General features: G+C 44.6%; 1 protein-coding gene across 7 annotated transcripts in view; it reads left to right on the top strand.

The window, feature by feature from the left end:
* abcc5 (ATP binding cassette subfamily C member 5) overlaps positions 1-13,050 on the top strand; it is a 64,276-nt gene that overhangs the window by 30,843 nt on the left and 20,383 nt on the right. For all 7 annotated transcript variants that reach the window (XR_016492589.1, XR_016492587.1, XR_016492588.1 and 4 more), the window contains 3 exons: positions 148-220; positions 9,880-10,083; positions 11,817-11,960. Coding sequence is in view for 3 of the 7 variants with exons in the window: in XM_036965102.2 (XP_036820997.1) it covers positions 148-220; positions 9,880-10,083; positions 11,817-11,960 (421 nt within the window). In the remaining 4 variants the exon portion in view is untranslated. The remainder of the gene's footprint in view (positions 1-147; positions 221-9,879; positions 10,084-11,816; positions 11,961-13,050) is intronic.

Consider the following 13,050-nt stretch of genomic DNA (forward strand, 5'->3'; position numbering starts at 1 on the left):
GTCCACAGCACTAACCACTGGTGCACACAGTCCACAGGAATAATACTACTGTGAGAATCGATTGGATTCATGTACATAGTGATTTCTAAGGCGCTCCTCTACTACCCAATGTAGCTCTGAAGTATAATTCCACTGTGTATTTTCCAGGTTCCAGGCTGTTCTGAGTGCATGCTGTCTGAGACCTGACCTGGCTATCCTGCCCAACGCCGATCTGACTGAGGTGAGCATTATGAATTGTTTATCCACCATGGAAATACTACTTTGGGCTTTATTTTGTCTAGATGAGAAAAAATGGCATAGTCCGTACTAAGGCTGTTGTGGCGGTCATGACATTTTGTCAGCCGGTAGGTGTCATGCAAATGACTGTCGGTATCACAGTAATTCATTGTTTAACTAATATCAACACGTTTAGCATCTCCAGGCCTCCACGCATTCAGGCCTCATACAAGCCACTAACGAGGGCCTTTTGGAACATCTATATTTTTAAAAAGTCTAATAAATCCATTTAATATAAACCATCACAATAAATCCATTATTTATTTTAGGCAGATCTAAAGGAACATGATATGAGTACAATGTGTTTTAGAAGAACAGAATATGAGTTGACCTTAATGTATGTTGTCTGGCTATGTGCCATGCTGTAGGCTAGTTAATTTAGCAGATAGGATATACTTATAAGTCCCGTGCCATTATTTTATATTATATGATTTTATAATAAGAAGAATATACTTGAACTCAGCTAAATAAAATAGAAAGGATATTTGTCTCATTCTGGGAGCGAGTATGCATATGAAGTGGCTGTGTTGAGTGTAAAAATGATCATTTTAAACAAGTCCTATATGCTAGATTTAGAGTTATTTGGCAACTTTAGTGAATGATACAAACCTTAGAATGACTTAGACCCATATATATGTTTTGATTTCTTTCTATAAACTAGGACACCATTGAGGATGTCCTACACTGGAACAACTGTTGATAAGTCATTGATAATAATCTGCAAATGTCTTTCATGTCATTACAATAAAATAGGGGGGGAGGTCATAGCTTTGTATATTCAATACAATTCACAAGTTGATTTAAAACCTATGTTTAAGCTTTTATCATGCTTGGTATCCTGATTTATCCAAAGAGGCAACTGGCCTTCTAGGCAGAGTTACTCTGGCCAGTGTCTGTTCTTTTTCCCATTTTTAATATTTTATTTTTATTGGCCAGAGATATGGCTTTTTCTTTGCAACTCTGCCTAGAAGGCCGGTGTAGTGTCTTAGCTCTTATTACTTATTTATATAATAAGAAAGACTCTGAATACAAGAAATTGAACTGGAGCTTCACATTTACTAAAACGAGTTAGTAGCAGAATAACATAGAACAACACTGCGCATGACCACGGGTGCTCCATCCTTAAAGGGGACATCAGTAATTAACAGAACATAACATTCCTTCTCTTATACAACCAGAGTTACTTTTACCAAACCACAACTGAAACATTTAACAGAACTTGTTGTAGTTATTTTGCATCTTTTGATTTGAACTTGAACAGTTCGTTTTTGTTTGTTTGTTTATAAGTCCAGTCTGTCTGGTGGACGGTGCCTTCGTTCTGGGTAGCGCCTAGGAGTGTCTGGAGGCTCCTGAACATCCTCATTGTGTGCTTGTTCCATTATAGCTTCTGCTATAGCAGCACCTTCTTCAACATGTTCCATTCGTTCAGCCTGGGGTCTCTCTACTGCCCCTCCATCCTCTACAGTTCCTTGTGTGTCACTTTCAGGAGCTCTCTGTGCCTGTTCTCTCTAGATTGTTGTGCTGTTTTCCGTGGAATGCATTTGATTAATGTGACGCTGCCACATTATGTCTGGGCTCACTAAGTTCTGGGTCCCGTTTGTGTGTGTACGGTCCCTCTTGTCCATTTCCCTCTTCTGTATTCTCGCAACATCACTTCCTGTTCTGTTTGGAGATGGCGCTCCCGGCCACCGCTCCCGGCCACCCACATCATTAGTCGTGGGGTGTTTCGGTAGGAGGCCAGGAACTTGGCCAGTTTTGTTTGCAAAGTCCCTTCGTCTCGTTTTGCTGCACGGAGTCCTTACTTTAGGGTTTGCACAAAGCGTTCTGCCAACCCATTGGTGGCAGGGTGGTACGGAGCTGAGGTTGAGTGTTTGATTCCATTTACTGACATGAATCTTGTAAACTCGTCACTTAATAAAGCTTGCGCGTTGTCACTTACCAGCTGCAGCGGCAATCTGAAGTGTGCAAACGTTGTTCTGAGACACTCTATCGTCTGAGCTGAGGTGGAGGAGTCAGTGCAAAACACCTCTGGCCATTTGGAATGGGCATCAACTATAACCAGAAACATGTGCTTTTCAAAGGGACCAGCGTAGTCCACATGAATTCTCTGCCATGGCTCTGTGGGCCATTCCCATGGGTGGACTGGGACAGGAGCAGGCATGTGGAGGGTTTCCAAACATCCACTACAGTTCTTCACCATGTTTTCTATCTGTTGATCCAGACCTGGCCACCAGAAGTGGCTCCTCGCGAGCAGCTTCATTTTGACAATTTCAACATGACCTTCATGTAGTTGCTGCAAAACCTGATGTTGGCATTTCTGGGGTATTATGACTCTCATTCCCCACATCAAACATCCTTGGTACGTTGTAATTTTGTTTCTCCGCTGGAAATACGGAGTCAGCTCCTTTCTGCCAGTAGCTGGCCATCCTGACATGGTGTAGATGTACACTTTTGACAAGTGTACAGTTTGATAACTGTGCTTGTGACCGGTAGTGCCTCGAGCTGAGCGGTATGGAAAATGTCCACTGCATCCACACTCCTTTGTCTTTCTCTTGTACACGCCGGTCTGGATAATCCATCTGCATTTCTGTGGAGGGATGACGGCTTAAACTCAATGTCATACATATGACTGGCAAGGAACAAGGCGTATCGCTGTAACCTGGCTGCTGTCAATGCCGGAATGCTTTTCTTTGGACTGAAAATGGAAAGCAACGGCTGGTGATTCGTAACCAGTGTGAAACGCTTGCCATACACAGTGGGGCAAAAAAGTATTTAGTCAGCCACCAATTGTGCAAGTTCTCCCACTTAAAAAGATGAGAGGCCTGTAATTTTCATCATGGGTACACTTCAACTATGACAGACAAAATGAGAAAAAAATCCAGAAAATCACATTGTCGGATTTTTAATTTATTTATTTGCAAATTATGGTGGAAAATAAGTATTTGGTCAATAACAAAAGTTTATCTCAATACTTTGTTATATACCCTTTGTTGGCAATGACAGAGGTCAAACGTTTTCTGTAAGTCTTCGCAAGGTTTTCACACACTGTTGCTGGTATTTTGGCCCATTCCTCCATGCAGATCTCCTCTAGAGCAGTGATGTTTCGGGGCTGTTGCTGGGCAACACAGACTTTCAACTCCCTCCAAAGATTTTCTATGGGGTTGAGATCTGGAGACTGGCTAGGCCACTCCAGGACCTTGAAATGCTTCTTACGAAGCCACTCCTTCGTTGCCCGGGCGGTGGTTTCATCTGACCATATGACATTCTCCCAATCTTCTTCTGGATCATCCAAATGCTCTCTAGCAAACTTCAGACGGGCCTGGACATGTACTGGCTTAAGCAGGGGGACACGTCTGGCACTGCAGGATTTGAGTCCCTGGCGTAGTGTGTTACTGATGGTAGGCTTTGTTACTTTGGTCCCAGCTCTCTGCAGGTCATTCACTAGGTCCCCCCGTGTGGTTATGGGATTTTTGCTCACCGTTCTTGTGATCATTTTGACCCCACGGAGTGAGATCTTGCGTGGAGCCCCAGATCGAGGGAGATTATCAGTGGTCTTGTATGTCTTCCATTTCCTAATAATTGCTCCCACAGTTGATTTCTTCAAACCAAGCTGCTTACCTATTGCAGATTCAGTCTTCCCAGCCTGGTGCAGGTCTACAATTTTGTTTCGGGTGTCCTTTGACAGCTCTTTGGTCTTGGCCATAGTGGAGTTTGGAGTGTGACTGTTTGAGGTTGTGGACAGGTGTCTTTTATACTATAAGTTCAAACAGGTGCCATTAATACAGGTAACGAGTGGAGGACAGAGGAGCCTCTTAAAGAAGAAGTTACAGGTCTGTGAGAGCAAGACATCTTGCTTGTTTGTAGGTGACCAAATACTTATTTTCCACCATAATTTGTAAATAAATTAATTAAAAATCCTACAATGTGATTTTCTGGATTTTTTTTCCCATTTTGTCTGTAATAGTTTAAGTGTACCTATGATGAAAATTACAGGCCTCTCTCATCTTTTTAAGTGGGAGAACTTGCACAATTGGTGGCTGACTAAATACTTTTTTGCCCTACTGTAGGTATGCATGGAATTTCTTGACTCTCCACAATAGCGCCAGTGCCTCTTTGTGAGTAGTTTTTCTCTGCATCATTCAACGTTCGTGACGCAAATGCAACTGGCCTCTGACCCATCTTTCAGTGTGTGTGAAAGGACGGCCCCTAAGCCATAAGGGGATGCATCACAAGCCAACTTCACTGGCAGTTCAGGGTCGTAATGCATCAGGACCTGTTCAGATGTGATGAGCCGTTTTGCCTCAAGAAATGCATTTTCACGCTGTTCTGTCCACCACCATGTCCTATTCTTTTCCAGGAGCTGATTTAGAGGCTGGAGTACTGCTGAAAGGTTTGGGAGGAATCTTCTGTAGTAATTGATCAGTCCTGTGAAAGATCTCACTTCTGTGATATTTTGTGGTTGTGGTGCCTGTACCACTGCATCGATTTTGTCCCGTGTTTTGTGCAATCCATTGCGGTCGATTTCATGTCCACAGAAGACCATCTTGTCTTTGAAGAACTCACACTTCTGTAAGTTCGCCTGTAGACCATTCTCTTTCAGTCTTTTCAGGACCTCTTCTAGGTTAGCCAGGTGCTCTTTGTCGGTGCGTCCTGTTATGATCATGTCATCCAGGATACACTGGGTTCCTGGGATTCCTTGCAAAATCTGGTCAATAGTTCGGTGCCAAATGGCTGGGGTTTATGCAATGCCAAAAACCAGGCGGTTATACCTGTATAGACCTTTGTGTGTGTTTATTGTCAGGTACTGTTTGGAGCTCTCTTCAACCGGTAGCTGCAGGTAAGCCTGTTTCAGATTGATTTTACTGAAGTGTTTCCCACCAGTTAGTGCAGCAAAGATGTCATCCAGACGTGGCAGGGTGTATTGGTCCACATACAAAATTGAATTCACAGTTACCTTGAATTCCCCACACATTCTAACAGACCCGTCTTTCTTCACAATAGGAACTATGGGTGTGGCCCATTCGCTTCTGTCCACTTTCGTCAGGATCCCTGTATCCTGCAAGCGATCGATTTCCGCTTCCACCTTTGGGCTCAGGGAGTATGGAACAGATCTGGCTTTGCAGAATTTTGCTGTGAAGCCTTTTACTGTTCCCATCTGATCACTGAAAACTGTTTCAGTGTTAGGTCTGTGGCTTTCTCTTTGGACTGGAACGTGTGGAGCATTTTCAAGTCACACCAGTGTAGCTTTATTTTTGAAAGCCATTCCCTGCCAAATAATGGGGGGCCAGTTCCAGGCACCACGTACAGCTGTAACTGTTTGCTCCCCATAACTCACTCTGACCTGCAACGCCCCCATTGGGCTCAATCTCTCTCCTGAGTAGGTCTTCAGCAACACATTTGTGTTCTTCAGCTTGATAGCCTTGAAGTGCTCATTGTAGACAGTAGTGAAAATTATAGACACTGCAGATCCTGTGTCCAGCTCCATTTTTGAGGGGTTTGCCTTCGATATCTAGTGTCACCCATATTATGCTACTGCTGGAAGAAGTCACTGTGTTCGCGCAGTATAACTCCATTATACCATATTCATCTTCAACTCTGCTACATATGTACTAACACCCTCCCTGCTTCTTAACACAGCGAGCATCCAACCCGGAAGCCAGCCGCACCAATGTGTCGGAGGAAACACCGTGCACCTGGCGACCTTGGTTAGCGTGCACTGTGCCTGGCCCGCCACAGGAGTCGCTAGTGCGCGATGAGACGAGGATATCCCTACCGGCCAAACCCTCCCTAACCCAGACGACGCTAGGCCAATTGTGCTTCGCCCCACGGACCTCCCGGTCCCGGCCGGCTGCGACAGAGCCTGGGCGCGAACCCAGAGTCTCTGGTGGCACAGCTAGTGCTGCGATGCAGTGCCCTGGACCACTGCGCCACCCGGGAGGCCATTTTCCTCTCTTTCTATGAGCTCCATCTGCATTTGTGATGCACACTGCAGGTAATCATCCTCGTCGCCATTGTAGTGTCTTAGCTCTTATTACTTATTTATATAATAAGAAAGACTCTGAATACAAGAAATTGAACTGGAGCTTCACATTTTCTAGAATGAGTAAGTACCAGAATAACATAGAACAACACTGCGCATGACGAGGTGGTTCTTCCTTAAAGGGGACATCAGTAATTAACAGAACATAACAGCCGGCATCCCAGAGTCGCCTCTTCACTATTGACGTTGATACTGGTGTTTTGTGGGTACTATTTAATGAAGCTGCCAGTTGAGGACTTGTGAGGCATCTGTTTCTCAAACTAGACACTAATGTACTTGTCCTCTTGCTCAGTTGTGCACCGGGGCCTCCCACTCCTCTGTTCTGTTCTGTTCTGTGAAGGGAGTAGTACACAGCGTTGTACGAGAGCTTCAGTTTCTTGGCAATTTCTCGCATGGAATAGCCTTAATTTCTCAGAACAAGAATAGACTACTGAGTTTCAGAAGAAAGGTCTTTGTTTCTGGCCATTCTGAGCATGTAATCGTACCCACAAATGCTGATGCTCCAGATACTCAACTTGTCTAAAGGAGGCCAGTTTTATTGCTTCTTTAATCAGAAGTTTTCAGCTGTGCTAACATAATTGCAAAAGGGTTTTCTAATGATCAATTAGCCTTTTTAAAATGATAAACTTGGATTAGCTTACACAAGGTGCCATTGGAACAGAGGAGTGATGATTGCTGATAATGGGCCTCTGTATGCCTATTTAGATATGGACACGTGGATTTTTACTGCACTCATGTGGCTGGTGTGGAGGTAATACTGTCACCGCAACAGCCCTAGTCCGTACTTAAAAATGTCACAAAGTGTTGTTTTTCACTGCATCAGGATAGCATACACATAAGTTTTGGCTTAACAGTGTTCAGTGTGTAGGTTCAACATTTAAACAGCATTTATATGGAACACAATTGAGCAACAGGTGATTCAATCAAGGTAGTTGCTAGTCAGGGATGTTGGCTGTACTCAATATTGTTTTTAAAGGATGTAATATTATCTTCAACTGGAGCACCTTCATAAGGGCGGAGTGGGACAAGAATCTGGCCCTGGCATTTTATCCACAACAGCCCACATCACTGCACGCGCTGCCAACTCACCCCCCATACACATATAACCTACACTCAGACCCAAGACAACCCTACTTACGCAGGCAGCAAACACAAAACACACACATCTATATTGACTCCACACACATTCACTCTTTCACACTCTTCCCATATGCTGCTGCCACTCTGTTCATTATCTATCCTGATTGCCTAGTCACTTTTACCCCTACCTACATGTACATATTACCTCAACTACCTTGTACACCTGCACATTGACTCGGTACCACAACTCCTTGTATATAGCCTCCTTATTGTTATTTTATTGTGTTACTATTTCCTTTTTTATACTGAACAAAAATATAAATGCAACTTGCAACAATTTCAAAGATTTGACTGAGTTACAGTTCATACAAGAAAATCAACCAATTGAAATTAATGAATTAGGCTCTAAATTATGGATTTCACATGACTGGGAATACAGATATGCATCTGTTGGTCACAGATACCTTTAACAAAAAGGTAGGGGCATGGATCCAGTGGTGAAAAAGTACTCTATTGTCAAAAGTAAAGATACCTTAATAGAAAAATTACTCCAGTAAAAGTGAGTCACCCAGTAAAATACTACCTGAGTAAAAGTCTAAAATAATTTGGTTCTAAATATACTTAAGTATCAAAAGTAAATGAATTGCTAAAATGTACTTAAGAAGTATCAAAAGTACAAATCAAATCAAGTACAAATCAAAAGTATAAATCATTTCAAATTCCTTCTATTAAGCAAAGCAGATGGCCACATTTTCTAGTTAATTATTTATTTATTTATTTATGTACGGATATCCAGGGGCACGCTCCAACTCGGACATAATTTACAAATGAAGAATATGTTTAGTGAGTCTGCTAGAACAGAGGCAGTTGGGATGACCAGGGATGGTCTCTTGATAAGTGTGTGAATTAGACCATTTTCCTGTCCTGATAAGCCATAATTCCATAATTCCTGTCCTGACACTTTTGGGTGTCCGGGGAAAATGTATGGAGTAAAAAGTACATACGTCACCGCATTCCTGAAGAAAATTAAGAGTAAAAGTTGTCAAAAATATTAATAGTTAAGTCAAGTACAGATTACCCCAAAAAACTACGTAAGTAGTGCTTTCAAGTATTTTTACTTAAGTACTTTACACCACTGCATGGATCAGAAAACGAGTTGTCTGGTGTGACCAAGATGTGTCGAGCTCATGACATCGTGACATCTCCTTCACATAGAGTTGATCAGGCTGTTGTTGATTGTGGAATGGTGTACCACTCCTCTTCAATGGTTGTACGAAGTTGCTAGATATTGTCGGGAATTGTAACACGCTGTCATACACTTCGATCCAGAGCATCCCTAACATGCCTAATGGATGACATGTCTTGAGTATGCAGGCCATGGAAGAACTGTGCCGTTTTCACCTTACAGGAATTCTGTACAGATCCTTGCGACATGGACAAATGGCCTCAGTATCTCGTCACCGTATCTCTGTGCATTCAAATTGCTATTGATAAAATGCATTTGTGTTCGTTGTCCATAGCTTATGCTTGCCCATACCATAACCCCACCTCCACCATGGGGCACTCTGATCATAATGTTGACATCAGCAATCCGCTTGACCACAAGACGGTTCTGAGGTCAGTTATACTTACTGCCAAATTCTCTAAGATGGTGTTGAAGGCGGCTTATGGCAGAGAAATTAACATCCAATTCTCTGCCAACAGCTCTGTTGTTCCTGCAGTCAGCATGCCAATTGCACACTCCCTTAAAACATCTATGGCATTTGCACATTTTAGAGTGGCCTTTTATTGTCCCCAGCACAAAGTGCACCTGTGTAATGATCATGCTGTTTAATCGGAGCAGGTCTTTTTGCTGATGCCATGTTTGACTTTGAAATTTACTTTGTGTGAGCTCAGCCTATCAGAAGACCGGAACGGCCCATCTTGGTAGGTGGGCTGGGTGTTGTCTACTGATCAGCCGAAGGCTCATTATAGATTAGTATAACAGAGAAATTGAGCAACAAATTGGAAAACAGATCTTGACACACTGCTTGCTTAACCCGGAAGCCAGCCGCACCAATGTGTCGTAGGAAACACCATACAACTGGCGACTGAGGTCTGTGTGCAAGCGGCCCGGCAGCCACAAGGAGTTGCTAGAGTGCGATGGGACAAGTACATCCCAGCCGGGAAAATCCTCCCCTAACCCAGATGACGCTGGGCTAATTGTGCGCCGCCTCATGGGTATCCCGGTCATGGCCGGCTGCGACACAGCCCGGGATCGAACCCGGATCTGTAGGGATGCTTCTAGTACTGCAATGCAGTGCCTTAGACTGCTGCGCCACTCGTCAGGCGGTGTTTGTCCATTTTTAACCAGCCTACCCAACTGAAAAATGCCCCAGCCCATCTGGCATTTGCCTCAATTGCCAGATGGCCAATCCACCCCTGCACCTTCATATGTATTGTTATTATAGTAACCGATCAATGAGTCCGTTATGTCTCCTCAGATCGGAGAGCGTGGCGCCAACCTTAGTGGCGGGCAACGCCAGCGGATCAGCCTGGCGCGTGCCCTGTACAGTGACCGAGCCATCTACATCCTGGACGACCCGCTCAGTGCACTGGATGCCCACGTGGGCAACCACATCTTCAACAACGCCATCAAGAAGCAGCTCCGCCACAAGACCATCGTCTTCGTCACTCACCAGCTGCAGGTGAATACTTAATACATTTCATATTGTTTGCAAAGCACTACATAAGATATACAGTGGGAAGAACAAGTATTTGATACACTGCCGATTTTGCAGCTTTTCCTACTTACAAAGCATGTAGAGGTCTGTCATTTTTGTCATAGGTACACTTCAATTGTGACAGACGGAATCTAAAACAAAAATCCAGAAAATCACATTGTATGACTTTTAAGTAATTAATTAGCATTTTATTGCATGACATAAGTATTAGATCACCTACCAACCGGTAAGAATTCTGGCTCGCACAAACATGTTAGTTTTTCTTTAAGAATCCCTCATTACCTGTATTAACTGCACCTGTTTGAACTTGTTACCTGTATAAAAGACACCTGTCCACACACTCAATCAAACAGAATCCAACCTCTCCACAATGGCCAAGACCAGAGAGCTGTGTAAGGACATCAGGGATAAAATTGTAGCCCTGCACAAGGCTGAGATGGGCTACAGGACAATAGGCAAGCAGCTTGGTGAGAAGGCAACAACTGTTGGCGCAATTATTAGAAAATGGAAGAAGTTCAAGATGACGGTCAATCACCCTCGGTCTTGGGCTCCATGCAAGTTCACACCTCGTGGGGCATCAATGATCATGAGGAAGGTGAGGGATCAGCCCAGAACTACACAGCAGGACCTGGTCAATGACCTGAAGAGAGCTGGGACCACAGTCTCAAAGAAAACCATTAGTAATGCACTACGCCGTCATGGATTAAAATCCTGCAGCGCACGCAACATCCCCTTGCTCAAGCCAGCGCATGTCCAGACCCATCTGAAGTTTGCCAAACCATCTGGATGAACCAGAGGAGGAATGGGAGAAGGTCATGTGGTCTGATGAGACAAAAATAGAGCTTTTTTTATTCTAAACTCCACTCGCCGTGTTTGGAGGAACAAGAAGGATGAGTACAACCCCAAGAACACCATCCCAACCGTGAAGCATGGAGGTGGAAACATTCTTTGTGGATGTTTTTCTGCAAAGGGGACAGGACGACTGCACCTTATTAAGGGGAGGATGGATGGGGCCATGTATCGCGAGATCTTGACCAACAACCTTCCCACAGTAAGAGCATTGAAGATGTGTCGTGGCTGAGTCTTCCAGCATGACAACGACCCGAAACACACAGCCAGGGTAACTAAGGAGTGGCTCCGTAAGAAGCATCTCAAGGTCCTGGAGTGGCCTAACCAGTCTCCAGACCTGAACCCAATAGAACATCTTTGGAGGGAGCTGAAAGTCCTTATTGCCCAGCGACCGCCCCGAAACTTGAAGGATCTGGAGAACGTCTGTATGGAGGAGTGGGCCAAAATCCCTGCTGCAGTGTGTGCAAAGCTGGTCAAGAACTACAGGAAACATATGATCTCTGTAATTGCAAACAAAAGTTTCTGTACCAAATATTAAGTTCTGCTTTTCTGATGTATCAAATACTAATGTCATGCAATGAAATGCAAATTAATTACTTAAAAATCATACAATGTGATTTTCTGGATTTTTGTTTTAGATTCCGTCTCTCACTGTTGAAGTGTAGCTGTGATAAAAAATTACAGACCTCTACATGCTTTGTAAGTAGGAAAACCTGCAAAATCGGCACTTGTTCTCCCCACTGTATATATATAATTGCTTGTTAGGACTTCTCTCATGGATAGGTTGGGCCCCACCTTCACTTATGACGTTCAGGGTGCGGGAATTAAATCTCCGTCTGTATGTGTAGTACCTGGTGGACTGCGATGATGTCATCTTCATGAGGGAGGGCAGCATCACGGAGCAGGGCAGCCACGAGGATCTGATGCGTCTCAATAGAGACTACGCAGCCATGTTCAACAACCTACAGCTGGGAGAGACGCCCTTCGTGGAGGTGAGAGGGACCGTGTGTGTGTGTGTGTGTGTGTGTGTGTGTGTGTGTGCATAGACTGTTATGCAAAAAAAAAATGTCCACCACAGATGTCTTGTTTAAATTTAGTTTGCATATGTCATGTACACTGCTCAACAAATAAAGGGAACACTTAAACAACACAATGTAACTCCAAGTCAATCACACTTCTGTGAAATCAACTGTCCACTTAGGAAGCAACACTGATTGACAATAAATGTCACATGCTGTTGTGCAAATGGAATAGACAACAGGTGGAAATTATAGGCAATTAGCAAGACACCCCCAATAAAGGAGTGGTTCTGCAGGTGGTGACCACAGACCACGTCTCAGTTCCTATGCTTCCTGGCTGATGTTTTGGACACTTTTGAATGCTGGCGGTGCTTTCACTCTAGTGGTAGCATGAGACGGAGTCTACAACCCACACAAGTGGCTCAGGTAGTGCAGCTCATCCAGGATGGCACATCAATGCGAGCTGTGGCAAGAAGGTTTGCTGTCAGCGTAGTGTCCAGAGCATGGAGGCGCTACCAGGAGACAGGCCAGTACATCAGGAGACGTGGAGGAGGCCGTAGGAGGGCAACAACCCAGCAGCAGGACCGCTACCTCCGCCAAGGAGGAGCACTGCCAGAGCCCTGCAAAATGACCTCCAGCAGGCCACAAATGTGCATGTGTCTGCTCAAACGGTCAGAAACAGACTCCATGAGGGTGGTATGAGGGCCCGACGTCGACACGTGGGGGTTGTGCTTACAGCCCAACACCGTGCAGGACGTTTGACATTTGCCAGAGAACACCAAGATCGGCAAATTCGCCACTGGCGCGCTGTGCTCTTCACAGATGAAAGCAGGTTCACACTGAGCACATGTGACAGAGTCTGGAGACGCCGTGGAGAACGTTCTGCTGCCTGCAACATCCTCCAGCATGACCGGTTTGGCGGTGGGTCAGTCATGGTGTGGGGTGGCATTTCTTTGGGGGGCCGCACAGCCCTCCATGTGCTCGCCAGAGGTAGCCTGACTGCCATTAGGTACCGAGATGAGATCCTCAGACCCCTTGTTAGACCATATGCTGGTGCGATTGG

This window comes from Oncorhynchus mykiss, chromosome 27 (genome assembly GCF_057628025.1).
Source record: "Oncorhynchus mykiss isolate SJ-2025 chromosome 27, ASM5762802v1, whole genome shotgun sequence".
NCBI classification, from domain to species: Eukaryota; Metazoa; Chordata; class Actinopteri; order Salmoniformes; family Salmonidae; genus Oncorhynchus; species Oncorhynchus mykiss.